This window comes from Colletotrichum chrysophilum, assembly GCF_026319265.1.
Source record: "Colletotrichum chrysophilum strain AFK26 chromosome Unknown scaffold_126, whole genome shotgun sequence".
NCBI classification, from domain to species: domain Eukaryota; kingdom Fungi; phylum Ascomycota; class Sordariomycetes; order Glomerellales; family Glomerellaceae; genus Colletotrichum; species Colletotrichum chrysophilum.
Window position 1 is genome coordinate 95,862 of NW_026517413.1, and position 20,481 is coordinate 116,342.

The 20,481-nt window shown below is 52.7% G+C and overlaps 7 protein-coding genes across 7 annotated transcripts; 5 read left to right on the forward strand and 2 right to left on the reverse strand.

The window, feature by feature from the left end:
* Window positions 1-2,793: 2,793 nt before the first annotated feature.
* COL26b_010999 (uncharacterized protein) lies at window positions 2,794-4,588 on the forward strand (the record flags this gene model as incomplete). Its single annotated transcript, XM_053183681.1, has 2 exons — window positions 2,794-3,621; window positions 3,683-4,588. 2 exons carry the CDS (start codon window positions 2,794-2,796, stop codon window positions 4,586-4,588), a joined length of 1,734 nt encoding a protein of 577 aa, XP_053032392.1.
* Window positions 4,589-7,267: 2,679 nt separating this feature from the next.
* Window positions 7,268-7,761, forward strand: COL26b_011000 (uncharacterized protein; the record flags this gene model as incomplete). The annotated part of the gene is made up of 2 exons (XM_053183682.1): window positions 7,268-7,361; window positions 7,421-7,761. 2 exons carry the CDS (start codon window positions 7,268-7,270, stop codon window positions 7,759-7,761), a joined length of 435 nt encoding a protein of 144 aa, XP_053032393.1.
* Window positions 7,762-11,340: 3,579 nt separating this feature from the next.
* On the forward strand, window positions 11,341-13,489 carry COL26b_011001 (uncharacterized protein; the record flags this gene model as incomplete). The annotated part of the gene is made up of 2 exons (XM_053183683.1): window positions 11,341-11,353; window positions 11,439-13,489. The coding sequence occupies 2 exons, from the start codon at window positions 11,341-11,343 to the stop codon at window positions 13,487-13,489; spliced, it is 2,064 nt and encodes a 687-aa protein (XP_053032394.1).
* Window positions 13,490-13,934: 445 nt separating this feature from the next.
* COL26b_011002 (uncharacterized protein) lies at window positions 13,935-14,432 on the reverse strand (the record flags this gene model as incomplete). The annotated part of the gene is made up of 1 exon (XM_053183684.1): window positions 13,935-14,432. One exon carries the CDS (start codon window positions 14,430-14,432, stop codon window positions 13,935-13,937), a length of 498 nt encoding a protein of 165 aa, XP_053032395.1.
* A 996-nt stretch (window positions 14,433-15,428) lies between these two features.
* On the forward strand, window positions 15,429-16,436 carry COL26b_011003 (uncharacterized protein; the record flags this gene model as incomplete). The annotated part of the gene is made up of 1 exon (XM_053183685.1): window positions 15,429-16,436. The coding sequence occupies one exon, from the start codon at window positions 15,429-15,431 to the stop codon at window positions 16,434-16,436; it is 1,008 nt and encodes a 335-aa protein (XP_053032396.1).
* A 192-nt stretch (window positions 16,437-16,628) lies between these two features.
* On the reverse strand, window positions 16,629-17,145 carry COL26b_011004 (uncharacterized protein; the record flags this gene model as incomplete). Its single annotated transcript, XM_053183686.1, has 2 exons — window positions 16,629-16,734; window positions 16,799-17,145. 2 exons carry the CDS (start codon window positions 17,143-17,145, stop codon window positions 16,629-16,631), a joined length of 453 nt encoding a protein of 150 aa, XP_053032397.1.
* A 1,941-nt stretch (window positions 17,146-19,086) lies between these two features.
* Window positions 19,087-20,139, forward strand: COL26b_011005 (uncharacterized protein; the record flags this gene model as incomplete). The annotated part of the gene is made up of 2 exons (XM_053183687.1): window positions 19,087-19,098; window positions 19,291-20,139. 2 exons carry the CDS (start codon window positions 19,087-19,089, stop codon window positions 20,137-20,139), a joined length of 861 nt encoding a protein of 286 aa, XP_053032398.1.
* Window positions 20,140-20,481: the final 342 nt, after the last annotated feature.

Here is a 20,481-nt window from a genome sequence, read left to right on the forward strand (position 1 = left end):
TCCTGCACATCTGTGATGTGAAGTGCAGGGACGCAGGGGCGCTAAGAGGAAGTAATTGGGGGGACAAAACTGGGAGAGAAACAGCTTGTGCCAATGGCGGTGGATACTAAGGAGGGAGAGAATGGGTCATGGGACGGCCGGTAGAGTTCGCAATTCCCGGGTACCTTAGTTGAAGTGAACAGGAAGACGCGGCGGGATCATGGGCCGCTTCATTTGTGTGGTCAACGAGATTCGCTACTGGATGGGATATTATGCGTCCCGGGTGGTTGCAGCAGGGCCGTTTCTCCGTTGTGGAGGATCTTAGTTGGACAATCGTGCACAGCCGCGATTATGGGCTGCTTGTGGTTTTGATGTGTTGAGGGTAATTTCGAATTGGCACTTTTTATTTTCTTCCTCTTTGGTCTTGACACCCTACCCTCATGTCTCCGTGGACAGTATCCGTAGATGATCTGTTCTGTCAATCGTTCGTTTTCTTCAATAACCTTTAGGTTGTGGGGTGGTTTGGAGAAGCAGGGGCATCGCTGGGGTCTACCCTGGATCGGCGGCGCGGTCCTGCTGGCTATCGCTAGACTGAGGTGTGGCAAAATATTGGAGAGATGCAGGAATTGAGGACCCGACTCTACGTACCTTATGGGGGTGAAGCGGAGGGACGGAAATACATAGTGCCTGGAGAACTTCACCAGGTCAGGTCCCGTCACCCGAGGTCCCGTCGGCGCTCAGAGTCTCGGTAAGGTGCCTTACCTTACTTCACTTCGGACGGCGGAAAGTGTGGGGCAGCCTGACCTTAATCAAGCACAGGTGTGGTATCCGTGGACCGTACCTGTGTCGTCGTGGTGTTCCGCCATGGCCCCGCCCGATTGAGATTTCCCCACCAGTGAATGGTTAACGGCTGTCATGGGCAAATTCATCACATCGCATCGCCAGTGCCATCGGGAACGGTAGGTCAGGTAGGTACCTAAGGTAACCTGCCTGAGATACCCCTCAGTATCACCTTACCACCCCCTCTCCAAGTGGCTGTTGCTTTTCCTGGGTTGGAGTCCCCTTCATGTCCTTCCAAACACCCTCTCTTTTTTCCCGTCCTTTTTTATTTTTATTTTTTTTATTGCCCCTCACACGGCTGGTCATGCGAACGAATGTTCGTCCCTGCTCCAACTTCTCCAGGTTTCGAAGCCCCAATCAGCTCTTCAACCGACTTTCCGACTTTCCATCGAGTGGACCCAACCACATTTTCTACACATACGTACCCTTCTTCTCCGCATCTGATATTAAACACTCACAGCCATACCCAATCGTATTCATGGATCCGTACGACCCGTCCCACCTTCTTTTGCGTGAATACCGCCGTATTGCTTGAACATGTTCCTGATCTCAGCAACTCAAGACGGGCGATACCAAACATCGTACATGCGCTTTGTGCCATCACAGCCAGCCTTCGCATGAGAATAGCCCAGCATCTTGGGCGACCAGACCTGGTAACAACACACCAACATTTCAACCCACCTCGCTAGCCGTGATGGCTACCGCACACTCTTCAAAGGTGCATCGTCCCCTACCACATGGGCACACATCGTCGCTGTTCCGGAACAAATATACAGCATTCAACCGCTTCGGCTGGCCCAGCTAACATTGGCTTAGGTTAATCCCTGTTCCGTCCCCATCTTCTTCCACCCCGGCTAACCCCCGAAGGGTGCCTCCCACAAGCCAGTTCGTTCAAGTTCACCTCAGGCTTGGTTTACTCGCCCCAGCCCGGCCAGCCGACACGGCATTAATGTTCCATCGCCCTTCTTCGTCATACATGCTCACATATACCCCTGACAACCTTCTCCACACCCAATGTTGCCGATCTGGCGGTCCTCTGAATAGCTGCCGGACTTCTCGTGCGTCTTCCGGTTTTCCTCAACTAGCCTCTCTTGTAGATATATAAGATTTGGGTTCAACCGACATGATCCAACCGTTCATCCAGTGCCTTCACTCAACACAAACGAACCTGTTACTCCCTCAGCAGGCAACGACCGAGGCAGGTCTCCCAGAGCTGTACTGCTTGCTATCTCGGGGTTATTCTCTTTGCCTCTACTCGCGGCCCTCAAGCTGAGCGGCCTCCTTGCACCTGATACTCCAAAGCAAGAAGCATTTGTCGCCGGCGGTGAGCATGGCTCCTTCAATTCCGGTTCCCAACCAAGGTGGCATGTTCCATACTTGTAAGTACATGTTCAGCATACGTTCACACCCGTTCCCTCTAGATCGTTGCTCAAGCCGCGTACCTCAGTTCAGGGCGTCACGCCGCGAAAACCCTCAAATGAGCCCCAAGACAACGGGAAAACACCTGGCTCGACGGGCTCTAAGCGAATCACCACCCCACATGCATGTGCCGAATGCAAGAGGCGAAAAATGTGAGCATTGATGCCCAGACCTACCAATTTGGAACCCATCTGACTCTATCTCAGCCGCTGCGATGGTCAACAGCCATGTGGCCAATGCCTCTCGAGTCGTGCGCCGAAAAGGTGCTTCTATGACAAGCACAGGCAACGCGTCATTCCTTCGAGGAAGACCCTCGAGGCGCTGTCACAGTCCCTCGAAGAGTGCCGCTCCATCTTGAAGCGCCTGTTCCCAAGTCAAGACGTCCCATCTCTACTGCCACTCTCTCGTCAGGAGCTACTGAGCCTCCTCGAACGACCCGTTCATAACACCCCAACCGCGCTTCCCTCTCCCCCTCTCCATGCGTCTCCTCTCTCCCAAGAGCTCGAGTCTCCTGTCTGCTCAGGCTCTGAGCAGGGTCTTACCAGTCTTGAATTGATGCCGGGGCGAAACGCTGAGTGGGATGAGGAACGCCGTGGCCGCGACCCCATTCCCATTGAAGCCGACGACATCAACGCACTCTCCCTATCTGTGGATCGGCAATCATCCTACCTGGGCGCCTCGTCAATCAAGGCAGCCCTAATGTGTTTGCTCAAAGTTCAGCCCGCGCTGCGAAATTCTCTCACCACCCCGCTCCACAGCGTCGAAGTCACCCACAACTTCCCGACTACGCGAGTAAGGGGCACCATATCCAAGGACACTCAACGCATCCCCTGGTCGTGGAAAGGACAGACCCTCATTGATGCCTACTTCAAGCGCATCCATGTTTTCGTCCCCATGCTGGATGAAGCCTCGTTCCGTGCTGACTACCTCGAAGGCCAGCGATTTGACGCACCATGGCTGGCTCTGCTCAATATGGTTTTTGCCATGGGCAGTGTCGTGGCCATGAAGTCGGACGATTACAATCACATCAACTATTACAACAGGGCCATGGAGTATCTTCCAGTAGATGCCTTTGGAAGTAGCCACATTGAGAGCGTTCAGGCCTTGGCTCTAATTGGCGGTTACTATCTTCACTATATCAACAGGCCCAACATGGCAAACGCTGTTCTTGGTGCGGCAATTAGAATGGCGAGTGCTCTTGGCCTTCATCGCGAGAGCCTGGCGCAGGGATCCAGTGACATTGCTGCTGCCGAAACCCGGCGCCGTACATGGTGGAGCTTGTTCTGTCTTGACACTTGGGCTACCACTACGATGGGCCGGCCATCATTTGGCCGTTGGGGGCCCGCGATCAACATTCGGCCGCCGGAGTTTGGAATCAACCAAGTAAGTGACCGACTAAGTGCCGTCGCAAGCGTGGTAAAGGAGCTAACAGTTGTCTTTGTAGGCCCGAGACTCTGCTCAGCACGCCGGTATTCTGCCCCTGATCGAGAACATCAAGTTCTGCAAGATAGCCACTCAGATACAAGACATGTTGGCAACATCTCCTTTGCTGCGGGAAGAAGATCGCTGCAATCTGGATGGTCAGCTGGTCAACTGGTATGGCAATCTGCCATGGTTGTTGAGGACGACCGATCCCTGTGCAGAGCCACTGTACATGGCCAGGTGTATTATGAAGTGGCGCTATCAAAACCTCCGCATGCTTCTCCATCGACCAGTCCTGCTCAGCATTGCCAGCAGCGTCGCTTCCTCCCAAGTCGCAGAGCAAGATGTTGACGCTGTTGAGACGTGCCGTGAGCTCGCCAAGCAGACGATCGAGGACATTGCGCGAGAATGGACTCGGAATCAAATGTCCGGATGGAACGCTGTATGGTTCCTCTACCAGGCTGCTATGATACCACTTGTGAGTGTGTTCTGGCAGTGGAATAGCCCACGCGTTCCCGAGTGGCACCAGCAGATCGAGACGATCTTGGATCTTCTCGAGGCTATGGAGGACTGGTCCCTGGCAGCACGCCGAAGCCGAGAGGTGGTGTGGCGAATGTATGATGCGTCTAGACAACCCTCAATGCGGTCAGAAAGCCCCTTGCAAGCTATTGGAGATGAGCAGGGCTTACTGATGACCGAGACGGAGCTGCACATGTCACCCATCGGACTGGAGCCGGAGGGGATGGGCATAATGGGCATGCTTGACCAGCATGGTCTCTGGGACCTAGACGGTATGTATTGGGGTCACAGTCCTGATCAGGGCGTGGAATTTGCCCCATACCATGTCAATGAGCAGATGATGAGCATGGAGTACGGCATGATAGGTGGCCAGGCCGCGCCGATGGATAGCAACTTCTTCGGCCCCTAAAGGGGCAAGCCTCTGAGATGGCTTTTTTTCTTCTCTATTCGTATGGATCTCTCTTTCTCTGTACATAATTCCCTTTTTGGTCTCAGGTCTAGCGTGAAAACCTGGCATTGGCTACCAACGACGGCGAGGACGCTGGCCAGCTAGGCAACCAGCCATAGTAGCTGTTTGTATAAATATCGAAATACTTGCATATTATACTACTACGGCCTTTTTCTCTACGAGTCGAACAGTTGACCACGATAAGCAGTATTCGGGAGTCAATCATCGTAAATAATCCAATGACACCATGAAGGCGAGGACCACGATGATGAATGTACAAGTGAACACTGGTACTGGGGATGACAGCTAAGAGGAAATTTTACCATAAAGATAAATATCAACCACTGCCAGTTCTACCCGATACATGGATAGTGACTGGAATCTCGGCCTAGTACCACCAGAGACTTTGCACCGATATGTCCAAAGAAGGCATTTTCTAAATCTGAGGAGAAGACAGTCTCTGCCATGGAAATTTGCCATGACTACTAGTCATTGGAACAGCGTCATGCGACAAAGCTATAGGCAGACTTGCTGGCAGCTTTGGTTATCATCGCATGGGCGCTAGGCATTGGTAAGCAAGGTGAACAAGTGAGCAATCCGAGCATATTGACGCGGTTGTAGATGGGCCGAGGGAGACGGTTAGAACAGCAGAGGGCAGTATTGGCACGTGGTGAACAGCGAAGCCGGACATATCTGAGGAATGGAGCAAGAATGCGAATGTAAAAGCCCGAAGCACACTTCGCAGGGTGAACAGATGCGCCTGGACGTAGTTTAGGTGGGGAGCTGAGATTCCATAGTCAGAGTCAAAGGGCACACGGCCATGTTCCCCGATCATCCGGTTAGAAGGAAGAACATTCCTGGAGGCAGAGTCTGGTCATGCCGAAAACATTTTAGGGCGCGCAGGTGGATGTATAGGTATCTGAAGGATATCGTTGCAATTGGGCGGATAAATGTGAAAGTGGAGGACCACCTGATGGTTGTTTGGATTGTCGGGCCGCATCGATTTTTGCTTGCCCGGCAGTGAATCACCCCACACCCAGCTGTCCCATGATCCATGCGCTTATTGCTCTACCATTAAGGCTGCTTTCTCTCGTCTAGCCCGAGTCTCAATGGCAAGTTGCGGCAACCATATGTGACAAGAATCAGCCAGCCTATGCAACGCAGGGAAGCGCTGTAGAAGAATTGTGCACGATAGACATAGTGTAAGAAAAGTAGAAATACGCGTCCATGATTACGAGCACGAGAAGGGAATGTTGGGCATGGTATTATGTGTGTGTAGGCCCGACATACCGGCTGATGTGGTTGTAACTGCGTTTGCGTTGCGATGTCTGAACGGCAGTAGACGAGGTGGAGTGACTGCGATGTCATGCGGGCGTTGATGTAAAAACATCTGCCACGGATCGGCGAACCATCCGAACCCGACCAGCGTGTCCTGGCACTTCCTTTGGTACAAGTAAGACATGTGCTCCGTAGCGATGAACCCAAACGCCCCATTGCGGAGACGTCCGGACTTCAGGCTCCGGCGACGGCCCCGCACCCAACCTTCCGAACATGCCAACATCAGCCGGAATCCCCCAGACTCCAACACCAATCCCAGGTGGTGTCCCACGGAATGATTTACCACCAAGCAAGGGCTATAAACGGGTGTGGCAAGAGAGAACACGGCTATAATTGCTACTCTCACTCTTCACTAGTTATGTTTCGATACAAGACGTGGGTGGACGCACGTCATTCAGCATGTCGTCCGGTGTGTGACAAACGGGATGACACTACAGTAGGCAGTGACTTCCAGCAACCCAACGTAGGTAAGAATCTTTAATGGAAAAACCGAGCAGCCTCGAGCTCCCTCCAGCCTTGCACCTGCACTTGCATCCACACCTGCACCCATACGGAATGTTGGAATCGACCTCACCTGCCACTTGCTGGCACTCGTCCCTCCTTCCCCTCGCGCATCCATGTTCCCTTCCGAGAAGCGGAGAATCGTTGATGCCAGCGTCGCTTTGGTAAATTTCCTCCGACGCCCTTCCGGCGGGTGTTGTAAATTTTTAAGCTGGGTCTAGTTCACATCCGAAGAACGGATTCGTCTTATCGGCCAGCAACTGTCAGAGTGTCGTCGCCGCATCAACAACATCGAAGCTTTTGCAGCCAACTTTTGCCACACAGCCCTAGCCGAATGACCTAATGGAGCACCCACTTAGATGCAACGTAAGAGAGTGCCGGAGGGAGGTTGGGCAACAGGCGTTAGTCACTACTTGCAGGTGAGCCAACCTAACCAAGCAAAAGTGGGAAAGGACGAGGGAGCTCATACTCTGATCATTTGAAAAGTCACATATTTTGCGTCGAGTGTGCCGCCAGACATGGTCTCTCAGGCCCAGTCTCCGATCGGCAGAGAAAATGCCCAGCCTGTCGGACTGGGCTCCAAGGACCTGATGACGCTGTCCTGGCCAATTTGAACCTGAACGAGGATTACAAAACTAGTGTTCTGAGTGGACTGAGTCCAACTGTAATCATGGAATGCACCGGGAGAGCGTTGAGCTTCTGGGCATACCAAACAAGCCAAGAGGAGTGCGTCCGTTGTCTCCCCAAAGGAAAACTTTGCTGACGTCGCGTAGCGTTTTCCAGCGCCAAACCGTCAAGAAAATGACTGCTCAGCTCAAGACAATGGAAAGAAGGCACCAAAGTGCGATCAGCGAAGTAATCGAAGAAAAGGAAACTTTGCAGGAGAGGTTCCAAGGTACGCGATCTGGAGTATGATGCCCCGCCTCCTGATTGCACGAATTAATCTCAGAACAGCCCAGATTCTCGACTATAGTGACTTGCGCAGGAAGTATGAAGAGCTGGGGAAGCTTTACAAGGACAAGTGTCGCAGACTGAACCAAGTTCAGGACTTGTACGACAAGGTCAAGCAGAGAGTCGAAATGGGCCAAGTGGAGGCTGCCGCATCAGATGCAGTTGACTTCCAGCTTCTTGGTCCAGGTCCAAACACAACACAGGGTCTCTGCGAACATCAACAGGAGCCTACATACCTTGATCCCCAACGCCACGCGGGTCCGATCAGGGTCTACGGACAGTATGGCTCCGTTGCGTCCCGGGAAGAGGAACCGTGGTCCAGGCCTGGCCCTACCCCCGGTTAGTCCGACTTCCGCCGGTATATTGGGAAATGCCTCTGACTTGAATAGTGGGCATACCGCAAACCCCACGCGGAGCATCCCAAGGACAAAGTTTCGATAGTGGCCGTGGTTACAGGCTGTCAACGGCATCCAGACTGCCTGCTGGAACGCCATTAACCCGTGGGTTTTCTAACCTCCACGCTGGTTATACAGCCCAACGAAATCCCTCCTCAGCACGGAGCCGCGGATTGGGGGTTGGCCTGTCTGCTGGGATTAGGGCCAGCCAGACTGGCAACGGGCCGGCGGAGCCTAGAGAAACCACACCACATCACAAAGGTATGCGAATAGCCTCAGCCGCCTCCCACACCCTGCTAATGGCTAGGCACAGTTGCCAGCCGTCCAGTTCTGGTACCTTCTGCTTTCGGACCCCTGACAAGCATGTGAATAATACGACCATAAGGCATGACGTGTGGTATTTAATAACGACGGAACAAACCAACTATGAGCGAGCAGGCGAGGGGAAGCGATGACCGGTTCATCCATCTCAACTTGCGCACTTTGCGCACTTTGGGAGATGACTCAGTTGCCCAGAGACATAGAATAGCGGTTGTCGTGAGAAGGCCAGGAGTTTTGGAAGCTCTTTGCAGATGACATCACTTGAGTAGCAAGTATGGCGATGTATGCAAATCAGTCCGTAGTAAGTTTGTACACTCTTATGGTAATCAGCAAATGAGAGACCATAGGTGCTTGGTGCGGGTTGAGAACAACGCTTACTATCATGCCTGTCTTGGAGATCAATTTATCATCTCGGCAGGTGACGACAATGCAGACAAAGAGCCCTGATTGACATCCCAAGTACGTGATCAATCACAGCTGTGTTACGTCGCGGGACGAACACGACGGATGTGGGGCGTGCTAGATAGTTCGCTGGCGAGAGTCACAGCAAATGGCTCTGGCAACTGGGGCATTTATTCATGGCTGGTGTGGCGATCGCGAAGTCTGTTAGCCAAAGAAACGGTGACGCTCAAATATGATACTGCGAGAGAGACGAAACAAACGGAATGGACTGGAAGCTCTAAGCCTGCTAGCTTTGAACAGTGTACCAGGCGCTTGGGAATTGACAAGCTCGGACTGCGGTGGGCGGTTGCGGGCTCTCATCCCAGATGACATGAGACACGGACGGCGGGTAGCGCGGTTGTGGCGCGAATAGCTACGAGTGCCCAGGTCCTTGTCAACTTGTGTAAGGTAGGTTTGCTGCAGATGACGTTAGACTGAACATCGGCGCTCAGTGGTATCGAGTGTCATTGTCGGTAGGAGAAGGGCACAAGAGCGGATGAATGCTGGGATGAAATGAAGGCTAATTTTTTTCTTCTTTTTTTTTGGGAAGGGGGGGGGGGGGAGGTAGACAGTCAGGCAGGAGAGAGAAGGGGAAGACAGGGAAAACGGGCTAGGATACGAGTTAGTCATGTACTGCTATGAATCGCGATCGGGAACGGCAAACTCCAAGCAACTAACATCAAGAAGATACCAGCAGCGACCTGTTGGACGAGTTATCCCACCAACCTGACAAAACCATAAAGATCAGGCATGATGTAGAGCAATACAACACTGATTATCCTGTTTGCTACACGTATGGGGCCAACTCTAACCCGTACGTTTGTACATACGGCAGTCAAGTCCGTGACAAACGGACCAAGCCGAAGACGGCAGGAACCCAGAGAGCAAATGGGCGGCGAAACTGGGTTCAATGGTGCCCTATCAATCGCGTACCTTCGGCGGCCGTAGGCTTGTCTCAACTTGATACAGCGACGTACGGATATGTATGCAGTAAAGCGCGGAGATATGCGACACAGTGTGGCAGCCTGCATACTTTGAGGCGGATAGTACGTGACAAAAGCAATTTGGATGGAACATTGCGTTGGAAGCGGGCGACGTGGGAATCCCTCTAGCCAATGTGATACGCCAAGTCCGGGTTCCAATGATATACAATGATATACTGTGTTGCCGTGCACCATCGCTGTACGGACTATGTACTATTCGTATGTACCTAAGGTATCTATGTGCATCATGTACGACGCTGCGTCAGTGCGGGTGTAGCGTCGACCCACACCTGTCCCCTACTCAGTGCCTCCTGAGGGAATTCTTACGGTGCACAGGCCAGACAGAGGCGATGGCGAGCGAGTGGCGGCAGTGAGACTGGAGAGGAGGGGGGAGGGGGGAGGACCCCTACTAATCATTGGTTAAACCTGACCTTCACTGTTATCACGCACGTACTGTACGGATAGGCTGCGAGTGCTGGTGCAAGGGCGCTGATCGCGATTGCGGTGTCTCTTTTCATCCTTGTCATGATTGCCAGGAGCAGATCCAGAGGGCAAGGGAGTGAGCAACCCGAGCATAACTATAGGTGGTGCCAGAGACATTGCCAGCCCATCGTGCCTCATATGCAAGGAAGAGTAGGATGAGGAAAGCACGACAAAGTGTTCGCCGGTGAAGAAGAATAAAAATAACTGCTGCTCCAGTGGTACTGCCCAGCAAGCCAGCTTGAAGGTGAGAAAGCTAAACGCAGCCGGGACGTTCCCAAACGACGGCGAATGTACGTACATAGGTACCTTACGCGGATATGACCTCGACTGACCACGGCCAATCATAGCAGACATCAGATGGTTACGTATCCTTCCGTTTGAGGACCAGCCCAGTGCTGCAACCACCAGTCCACCACCGTCTTATCATTCCATGCCAAGCGGCTTCTGGACCCGAGCTTGTGTCTGTACCTGTCCGAGATTTGGCCCGGCCTGCCACTGTCGCTGGAGTCGTCTCCTGTCCACGTTGCCTCAGTAATCCAACACGAGTACACCACAGTGACAGACAGTCTTGTGTTGCACTTTTCCACATCCTGTTCACTTCCTACCTAATAAGCAAGTTTATTCCTGTCTGCGTCGTCTCCATCAGCATCCCTCCCTCGCCAGACAACCCCACTTTAATCAAGCCTACAATTTTCCACGACTGTCTAAGTGCGAGCACCAATCCCTGGCATAACCAGCGTCCAGTCCGGTCCAAACTGAAGGTCGTTCCCAGACTCCCCGTTCCCACGCATTTTGCCTTGGCTCCGCCCCCTGCACAGCTGCACGACTACTCCATACATCAATCGGGCAATCAGTTGCCAACCTATTTCTTTCTTTACATCTCTCCTAACAACCTCCAGGATGACCGACGCTCGCTTCAACCCTACGCAAATCATCTGTTGACACAAATCATCTTCAACTTTAGCAGCCATTATTCGTCGTCGTTTATTTTAATCCCACCACTGGACTTATTCGCTTCTGACTGTACCAACACCTTTCGCATCTCGCCACGGCTGCATCGCTTTCGAAATTCGAATACGTTCCACCTGCGAAATCACCGGCTACACGCTACACTTCGTCGGCGAACTAGACGAACTGACAGAGCCACTCAATACCTCATCGGATCCCAGCGACATTTCAACTCCTACCTCCACGCGGAATCCTCATCCAGTTGCCATAGTGCTCTCCTCGAAGGCGCAAAACCCCTTGCGTCACCCACGGCCTTCTCAATCACGCAGCCTGACTGCGCCAGCTGCCACTAATGGGGAAGAAATGTAGGTTCTGCAGAGAAGACTTGGTTTAGTATAATCTATCTGTTTAAAGAAGCGGCATTCTGACTGTAACAATTCATTCGTACAGGGCGGTACGGTATCATCTTCGATGCGGGCTCTTCGGGGACGCGTCTGTATGTCTATAAATGGAAGGACCACGCCAAGGCCATCAAACATGCCTCCATTGACGCACTGCACAGTCTGCCCAAGATCAAGCTACAAACGAGTCAAAAGATCCGACCTGGCGTGTCATCCTTCGCAGAAAAGCCCGAAGAGATTGGTCGCGAACACCTCCAGTCTCTCATCGACATAGCCCTCAAGGAAGTGCCCGATAAGAAAGTTGCCGACACTCCTGTCTATCTCATGGCCACCGCCGGCATGCGTCTTCTTCCCGAGCATAAGCAGCGAGCCCTTCTTCGCAACATGTGCGCCTATTTGCAGGAAAACACAATGTTCTCACTACCTGACTGCAACACAAATATACAAGTTATATCGGGCGAGACCGAAGGTTTATACGGCTGGCTTGCCACGAATTACCTTCTCGGCGGCTTTGACCATCCCGATAGACACAAACACGGCAATGGCCATCACACGTATGGCTTTCTGGATATGGGAGGCGCATCGGCACAGATTGCTTTCGCTCCAAATAGTACCGAGGCAGAGAAGCATGCAAACGACTTGAAGCTTGTCCGCCTCCGCACCCTCGATGGGTCAACTATTGAACACCGCGTCTTCACCGCAACTTGGCTAGGATACGGCGCAAATCGAGCCCGTGAGCGATATGTCGAAAGCCTCAAGGAGCAGTACGGCAAACCGGATAGTCTTGAGATCCCCGATCCATGCCTCCCATCTGGCTTGCGGTCTTCTCTATCGGGCGATCCTATAAGCACCAAAACTGCCATTCATGAACTGTCCCTTATCGGTACTGGCCAATTCGACGAATGTCTCCGACAGACCGAGCCGCTGTTAGGAAAGGACACTCCCTGCGAAGACGAACCTTGTCTCCTGAATGGCCAGCATGTGCCAAGCATTGATTTCGATGTGAACCACTTCGTCGGGGTTTCCGAGTACTGGCACACGACTCACGGCGTTTTCAGCAAGAGCCACAAAACGGCATACGACCTGGCCACGTACCAGAAAAATGTGGTGGATTTCTGCACTCGCGACTGGGCAGATATCGAGGCTAGCATCGAGGCGCGGAAGAAGTCGGCCACGCAAAAGGCCAAGAACGCGCAGGAAGCTTGCTTCAAAGCGTCGTGGTTGATCAACGTACTGTATGAAGGCATTGGAATCCCCCGACCCGGGCTGGAGCACACACCAAACCCTGGCTTGAACGTAACGAAAGGGACCATTGACGATGTGAAGGAAAAGGGATTCATGGACCCCTTTCAACCGGTCAATGAAATTGATGGGATTGAGGTCAGCTGGACCCTGGGGAAGATGGTACTCTACGCCGCTGGTCAGGTTCCCCCACAGGGAGCTGCACTACCAGTTGGGTTTGGCAGCAATGTTGCTGGCGCTACGGACTTTGAGGCAGCTGGATCCAAATTCTCCCCAATCGCTACAGGGGGAGACGATGATGATGATTGGGACACTGCGGATGAGCTACTGGACAAGGCCAAGTCAAAGTCTGGCTCCGGTCTCTTACTCTTCATTGTGATTCTCTTAGCGGTAGGGTTTCTTCTCCGAAAGCGCGATCGACGCACACGATGGTTCGGCAGAATAACCTCTGCACTTCGAGGAAACAGGCGTCCCGGCAGCCCTCGGAAGTTTGGACGCGGGTTCTCAATCACCAGCAAGCTTTTCGGGCGCTCTTCGGCAACATACGAACGTGTATTGGAAGATGGCGATGCAGATCAGTTTGAGTTGGGCGACGTCGACTCCGATGAGAACGAACAGTCTGACAGCAGCGAAGGCTCAAGAGCCGGGCGTTCCTCTGGCTTGGCCACGCCAAAGCTCAACATTGAGAGATTCGATGACGGGCGACCGCCCTTCTCTCTAGACAGAGGTGGATTGGCGGTGAGGACGGAGAGCCGTGAAAGGCTCGTTCCAAGCCTGGTGAATGCTGGACGTCGAAGTCGCGCTGGAAGCCCAACGAGGATGAAGAGTCCACTCATGAAGCCTTTGGATGAGGATTAAGAGGCGCAGACTTCACTATCCAACGCAACGGACTGTGCAGTTGGTCCTGTCTACCTAGTAGATGGCGATGGCGCGAGGGTTATCTCTTCATTTCCAGTCCTCTATTTTTGTGCGTTGGACCCTTTCTATCATGAGACGGCGTTTTTGGGGTGGTGGTTTGCGGGTAACTCTGGGATAGGCGCAGCTCTTTGGCGTTGAAACTCACCAGGCATCTTGCAGGCCATGTACTAGACGGGACCGTTCTTCCTTTTTGAACTCGAGGTTTTCATGAAAGTGATTCATGCTTCGCATACGCTGAACGCACTTCGTTCCCGGCGAGATGTAGTAACGAGATATTAGACGGGTTGTACCAATGAACCGATATACATGAGCAAAACAACTTGGTTTATGGGTATCTTTTAAAGCTACTACGGATGTGATAATGATTTGAACTACTGAGTGAGGGTTAATCATTCTGTGGTCCCTCAAGGAAACTTGGATCAGATCGCACGCGGCTCTCGAACTTCTTCCACCACTCCTCGAATGCCTTGAGTGGCACCATTTCGACGCCACCGGGCCCGGCACTTCCACTAAAGCTTGCTAGGAAATTGAACGCGTTTTTGATGATGTTCTGGGCCAGGATTTGGGTTGATGGCTGGGATGCCGATAAGGCACCCGAGCCCGTGTTGGATAATCGGTTCGCGGAAAGCTCTTCCATGCGTGCAGCTACTGAGTCAGCCGGCTCGACTGAAATACCGATGATAACACGGCCAGTATTCTGGGTGGCATCGGCGCTACTTGCGTTGATCTTGAAGATGGCGCTTTCTTTCCCGGTTCCGATGCCGCCCAGAAACTTGAAATTGGGCGTCTCGCTTGTTGCAGTGGCAGCAGCAACATCAGTTGCTGAAGCGAAGTAGATGGCAGCGGCGGTATTTGGTGGCAGAACGATCCCAGGTAAGAGCATGACAGTTATGTGGGAGAAAGGCCGAGCGGCGGATATTGAATAGAGAAAAGAGGTTTCAGACGGCGCCGAGGTTGGCTCTGTCAATAGTGGTTGACCGGCTGGGACGATGCCAAATAAAGGGCCGGACATTGCTTTGAGGCTGATCTGGCAATGGGCGTCGGGGCTGGAATAAGCTGTTTCAAGGGCCTACTTTGACAGCGATGTTCGGGGCTTGATTGACTGGGTTGCGCATTCGTTCAAAGCTTGTTGCCATGTATCGTCGCTGAAGACAAATACGGTGCCTGAAAGGGTGATGAAGAAAACTGGTTTGCAGATGAGAAATAACGTCCTCCTAGGGTGGGGTAAGGGACAGCAGGAAGCTCCGAGATGCTGGGAGAATCCTCCACGGGCGTTAGCGCCATTTCGTGGACTGCCATTTTTCACACCGCAGGAACTCAATGCCCCGGCGGTGGCGAGCTCAAGGAACGACTTGCAGGGGTTAACCAGGTGGCTGGCCCTGCGACTGTTCAGAACGAAGGCTTGAATTCAGACGTCAACTTATGGCTGGACCTTGGGGCCGCGTTAAACTGATTAGATGAGGACATAGTAGTTAGATCGGTGTGTGCGTCTACCTAACCCCTCATACATGCATACGTACCCCACAACTGGTCTCACCCAGCTGCAATGCGCCAGTGATTCCCTCTCTAACAGCTTCTAATTCTTGGTCGGTGGTTTATTGTGACGTCTCTTACTTCTCCGCGAAATGGTCTAACCAGACGGCCGAGTTCCAAGCAGAACAGGACTGGTTCACTATTACACACCACAATTGTGCCGTCAAGCCTCAGGTTTGCCCTCAGAAGTCGTTCTGCATCAACATTTATTTACCCGCACATGTTCAAGGCTTCCGTTTCTTGCCGCCGCATGATCCCCTGCGCCCGAATTGAGAGACAAATGCTCAGGAGAAATATGGGAGCTTTCAGCAATCTCGACCTCATCGCTCAGGTAGACTCGTGAGAAATGTCTGCCCAAACGTCTGGGTCACCTGTGCTGAACACATGCAGGTATCCGTACGAGCACGACACGACTCGCTATGCAGAGATTGGTGGTTCCCTATACACCCTCATCTGTGGCGACGGTGAGGGCGACGTGTCTCTGGGCTATGTGTTGCCAGAAGTGGTAGAAAAGCTGGCAGAGGCGCCGGCCAGTGTGAGAGGCGAAATCAGCATTGACACTGCGAAGCGCACCATTTCTGCATTTCAAGCACCCACACTAGGTGCCCGCAGTAAGCTGGCAGCCGATCTTTTTGATTTCTGGAGGAAGCGCGATGCTTTTCCGATACTGCGCGGGTGGCGAGACGAGCTGTGGCCTGTCTACGGGCGTAAAGGAGAGCTACTCATCGACATGGAACGATCTGCATCCGGCCTGTTCGGAGTCATGAGGTACGGGGTGCATCTAACAGCATTCGTACGCTGCCCATCTGCAAGTCATGACATCAAAATTTGGGTACCTCGCCGCTCTCCGACCAAGTCGACATTTCCGGGCATGTTGGACAACACAGTGGCAGGAGGACTGATGACGGGGGAAGACCCATTCGAATGTGTCATCCGCGAGGCGGATGAGGAGGCCAACCTTCCGGACCAGCTTGTTCGCAGCCGCACGAAGCACGTGGGCGGCGTCACCTACATCTATATCACCGAAGCAGAAGCAGGGCAGGTGGGTCTCATTTATCCCGAAGTTCAATGGTTATACGATCTCGAACTACCTGAGGATGTTGTGCCGCAGCCAAAGGATGGAGAGGTTGCCGAATTCCACCTGTGCACCGTTGAAGAAGTCCAGCATAGCCTGGCACGGGGAGAATGGAAGCCCAACTGCGCTCTCGTCATGCTCGAATTCTTCATCCGTCACGGCATCCTGACGAAACACAATGAGCCCGATTACGACCATATTCTGCGAAGAATCCACCGAAGACTGCCATTCCCAGGCCCGCACAACCAGGACCCATCCCTAGGGGCTATAGATGGCTGAGCCAGTGTCAGTTCCGAGAAGGTAGATTGTGATGACCTCTCTCGCCAGGGCCAGGTGTCTTCCAAACGACCTCAGCTCACAAACGGTTCCAAAGGCACGTTTCTTGTGGCCTCGTCAAACCCCTCGTATTCGTTCGCGCTATAAGTCAATAGCCTGGTGGACAGCTCGTTGCGATGTAAATAGAATCGTTCATCATTTCTTGATTAACAAGTAGACATAATCGACTCTCAGAGGAGTGAGCTTCTTGTACGGGCCTTCCAGAGACATCAAGAGACCGCCGAACGAGACGTACGCCTTGCTATAAGACACTGTTAGCTTCTTCTGCTAGAGCTTCGCCGGCGTGGTTTAAGATGGCTGCTCACATGGTTTGCCCGTCATCAGCGTCCTCGAACTTGTAGATCTTGCCGTAGCACACATAATCAAACATGTCGGCCAGTGTGGGTTCTCGGTCGTGGTTGCCCTTGGTAACGTCCCTCCAGCCCTTCTCTTCGTCTTTACTACCGTCGTGAGCTAGGGAGGTAGCCAGGACGACATGAAGACTGTCGGAAGTGGAGGCGGGGAAGAGCTCAATATTGATGTCAAGTGTCATGAGAGTCTGATTGTCCGTGGAGGTGGCAGAGATGCGCGCCACTCGATCGTACTTGGACTGATCGTAGTTCGTAACTGTGAAGGACTCCTCAAAGAGGGTCACATCGCCTCCGCCTGACATGGTTGATGGCTGACTGTCTGCGAGAATGTAGAAGTGACTGTAGTTCAAATGAGGCCCAGAAGCTCTGTCAAGGCGGCCGACCTGTATTTGGAAGAGGTAGCACGCAAAAATCGTCGACAAGAACTGCGTCCCACGATAGCTTGGAGGCAGGCACGTTGGAGAAAAAATTACGGACCCCGAAATTCACTTACCCGTGTTAAGATAAGATATGTACCTAGGCACCATACGAATGAAAGGTGGGGGGCAGCAGCCATCGCACCAGGGGTTGGAATTTCGGCTCGCATTCCCTAGCTCGTGCGTGCGTCTGCGACCCGACTAAGACGGCGATTTCACATCATCTGCTTCTGCCCAACATCGGAACAAGTCATTATAGGGCCCCTTAGTCGAATGCGTAAGTTCGCACTCCTCATTGATGTTGATCGCCCCGTCAAATTTGAAGACATTGGACCAGTCACTTACTCGTGGGAGCACGCTCCGCACAAGTCATGTCGTTCCGCAAGAAGAATGTCGTACTTGGCCAACAGGCCCGGGGCACAGTGAGAGAAGCCGGTGTCAAAAAGCAGGAAGTATCGCCTGCAGTGGGAGTTCGCCCATCACCCTTGGACGGGCGCTTCACAACCTCGACGGGCACCGGGTCACTAGATCAACTGCTGGCGGGACACGCCGGGCTGCCTCTTGGGAGCAGCATTTTAGTAGAGGAAGCTGGAACGACGGACTTTGCGGGTGTCCTTCTCAAGTACTATGGCGCAGAAGGCCTCATACAGGGCCATGAGGTTCATGTGCTAGGTCTAACCGAAGCGTGGAAGGGTGAGCTTCCTGGGCTTGGCAAAACAAGCAGCTCGCTTCGCGGCCAGCCAGCTTCGGTTTCGAACGAGAAAATGAAAATCGCCTGGAGATATGAGACTCTGAACGGCAACAAGACAGGCACAGGTACGATGATCATGCGTCATTCGGGTTGTAATCCACTGAGTACGTCAATTGACTGTTAATGAAGATGCAACCCAAGGAAACGCCAACATGACAGACAGCTTTTGCCACCAATTCGACCTTTCGAAACGCTTACAACCCAGCGATATCAAAGGGAGGCTTGACACGACGCTTTGCTGTCCTGCCATGACCTGGTCCCAATCTCCAGGAGGCGCTGACGTTCCGTCGCCCTTGGATACATTCATTGCCAACCTCTCGGCGAAACTGAGGTCTTCAGCGCCGGACGCAATTCATCGAGTCCTAGTCCCAAGCCTATTGTCGCCTGCGATCTATGGCCCGTCTGTGTGCCGACCTCAGGATGCCTTGCAGTTCCTGCACGGGCTGAGAGCTTTACTGCGTCAATACAGTGGAAGTCTAACAGCCGTCATTTCCATATCAACATCACTGTATCCTCGCTCCAGCGGGCTCACTAGATGGATGGAGCTGCTTTGTGACAGCGTTTTAGAACTATTACCGCTGCAGCGCAAGGTGCATATACAGCCGAATATCAAATCGGAAGACGTGGTTCAAGGTATGCTCAAGGTCCACAGCCTTCCCGTTTATCATGAAAGAGGGGGGGGGTTGGAGGGCGGCTCATCACAGGAAAATCTCTCATTCCGGTTGAGTAGCTCGAGCGGCCTGATATTCAAGCCCTATAGCTTGCCACCGATGCTGGATGGAGATGACGACACGGGATCAAACGAGGCGAGGAAGAAAGAGGAGAAGCTCGACTTCTAAAAGACCAATATGTGTATGGAAAATAGGAGCCTCACCGTAAGCAACAGAAATGAGAAACATGAACGAGATAGTGCGAGGCGTGAATGCGTGAAGAGTTACCTTCCATCCCAAAGATACGTACCGATAAGGCATCGAAGACCGTAAGGTACTAAGTGGTCCCTGGTGCCCCACCAAGCACAGCATTGAAATATTCTCTGTCGCTAAAATTTTCTCTCGTTGAGTTTCTTACATTCAACAATGTCCGCTCAGGTAAGATATTCTCTGCCCCTCTTGCAGATTTTCCCCCTCCAGTGATTAAACCAAAAAAAACATCAATCTGTCAATCCACTGATACTCTGTGATGATACCTTTTTTTTTTTCCAAAGCGAATATGATTTTGGGGACGTCAAATGCCGTTCGTGCAGCGTACAATCTAGGTTGAACCGTAGCTGACTCTCACAGGAATCACTCGAAGACGGCATGAATGTGTCGCTTGAACTAGGTCTGGCGCCAGTGCGCATCTCCAAGATTGCCGACCGCTATCTTGTCTTTGATGCTGAAGATGTAGCTTGGATTCGACGAAACCACAGCATTTGCTCAGTGCTGATTGGAACTACACCGCAAAATCCGACACAGAATGTGTTTCTGAGTTTGCCCCTGGAATTACTTCCCGAGGAAGCCAGTATGCTCATCGAGAAGAAGGTAGGCCGCCTGGTCGACGAGACATCCCAACACCTTTCCTGCCTTGGTTCCCCAGACCAAAAGACTCGCCAAGCCTACATCACAATCTTGAAGGACCGCCGGGACCAGGCGCAAAAATTGATAGCCGAGGACCAAGCCAAGAAGTCATCCGTGCAGGCACAAAGGGCTGCAGGCGCTCAGGAGCAAAGTACCCTCACGGTGGGCGAGGCGTCTTCGGAGAATATTCTGCCACAGGACAAGCTGCTGGCGGTCACACCCACAACGAGTGGCGGTCTTCAGAATGCCCAAGATAGGATTCTGACCGTCCCGTCTCCGCCACTCGGCCCTCTCCACCAGTACCTTTTATCAAGAGGCTACTTTATGACACCAGGTCTGCGTTTCGGTGCCGACTACAGCGTGTACCCTGGTGATCCACTACGCTATCACGCTCACTTCCTAGCTACGAATTATGGATGCGATGAGAAAATCCCCATGCTCGACATAGTGGGGAGCGGACGTCTAGGCACCTCGGTCAAGAAAGGTTTCTTATTTGGAGGTGAAGCCGTCGTTCCTGGAGACGCGACTGCGAAGCATGTACGCACGTTCTGCGTCGAATGGGCTGGGATGTGAATTCGATGGATTTGGACGCTGAACCAAAGTGTGGAACGGCGCTGAAGTACGAAGGTAGCGTGTGTTTGTGTACAATACCAGCAAAAGATACCCCCTGATGTCTAATGAAACAACTGAACCCCACCAGCGGCGACGTTGTCCTCGTGTCCACGCACTTCCATCATATGGTCTTGAATCAGGCGCCGCCAAAAAGATCGTCGCACCAAATGCCTAGAGGGCTTCAGGGGACGAAAATCCTGCTGAAACTGATTACTTCCCTGCGACAACAGACGCATTTATCAAAGTTGTTCATGGCCAAGGACACCCGGCAGTCGTCGCAAAGGCTCAGGCAGCGACAAGGCC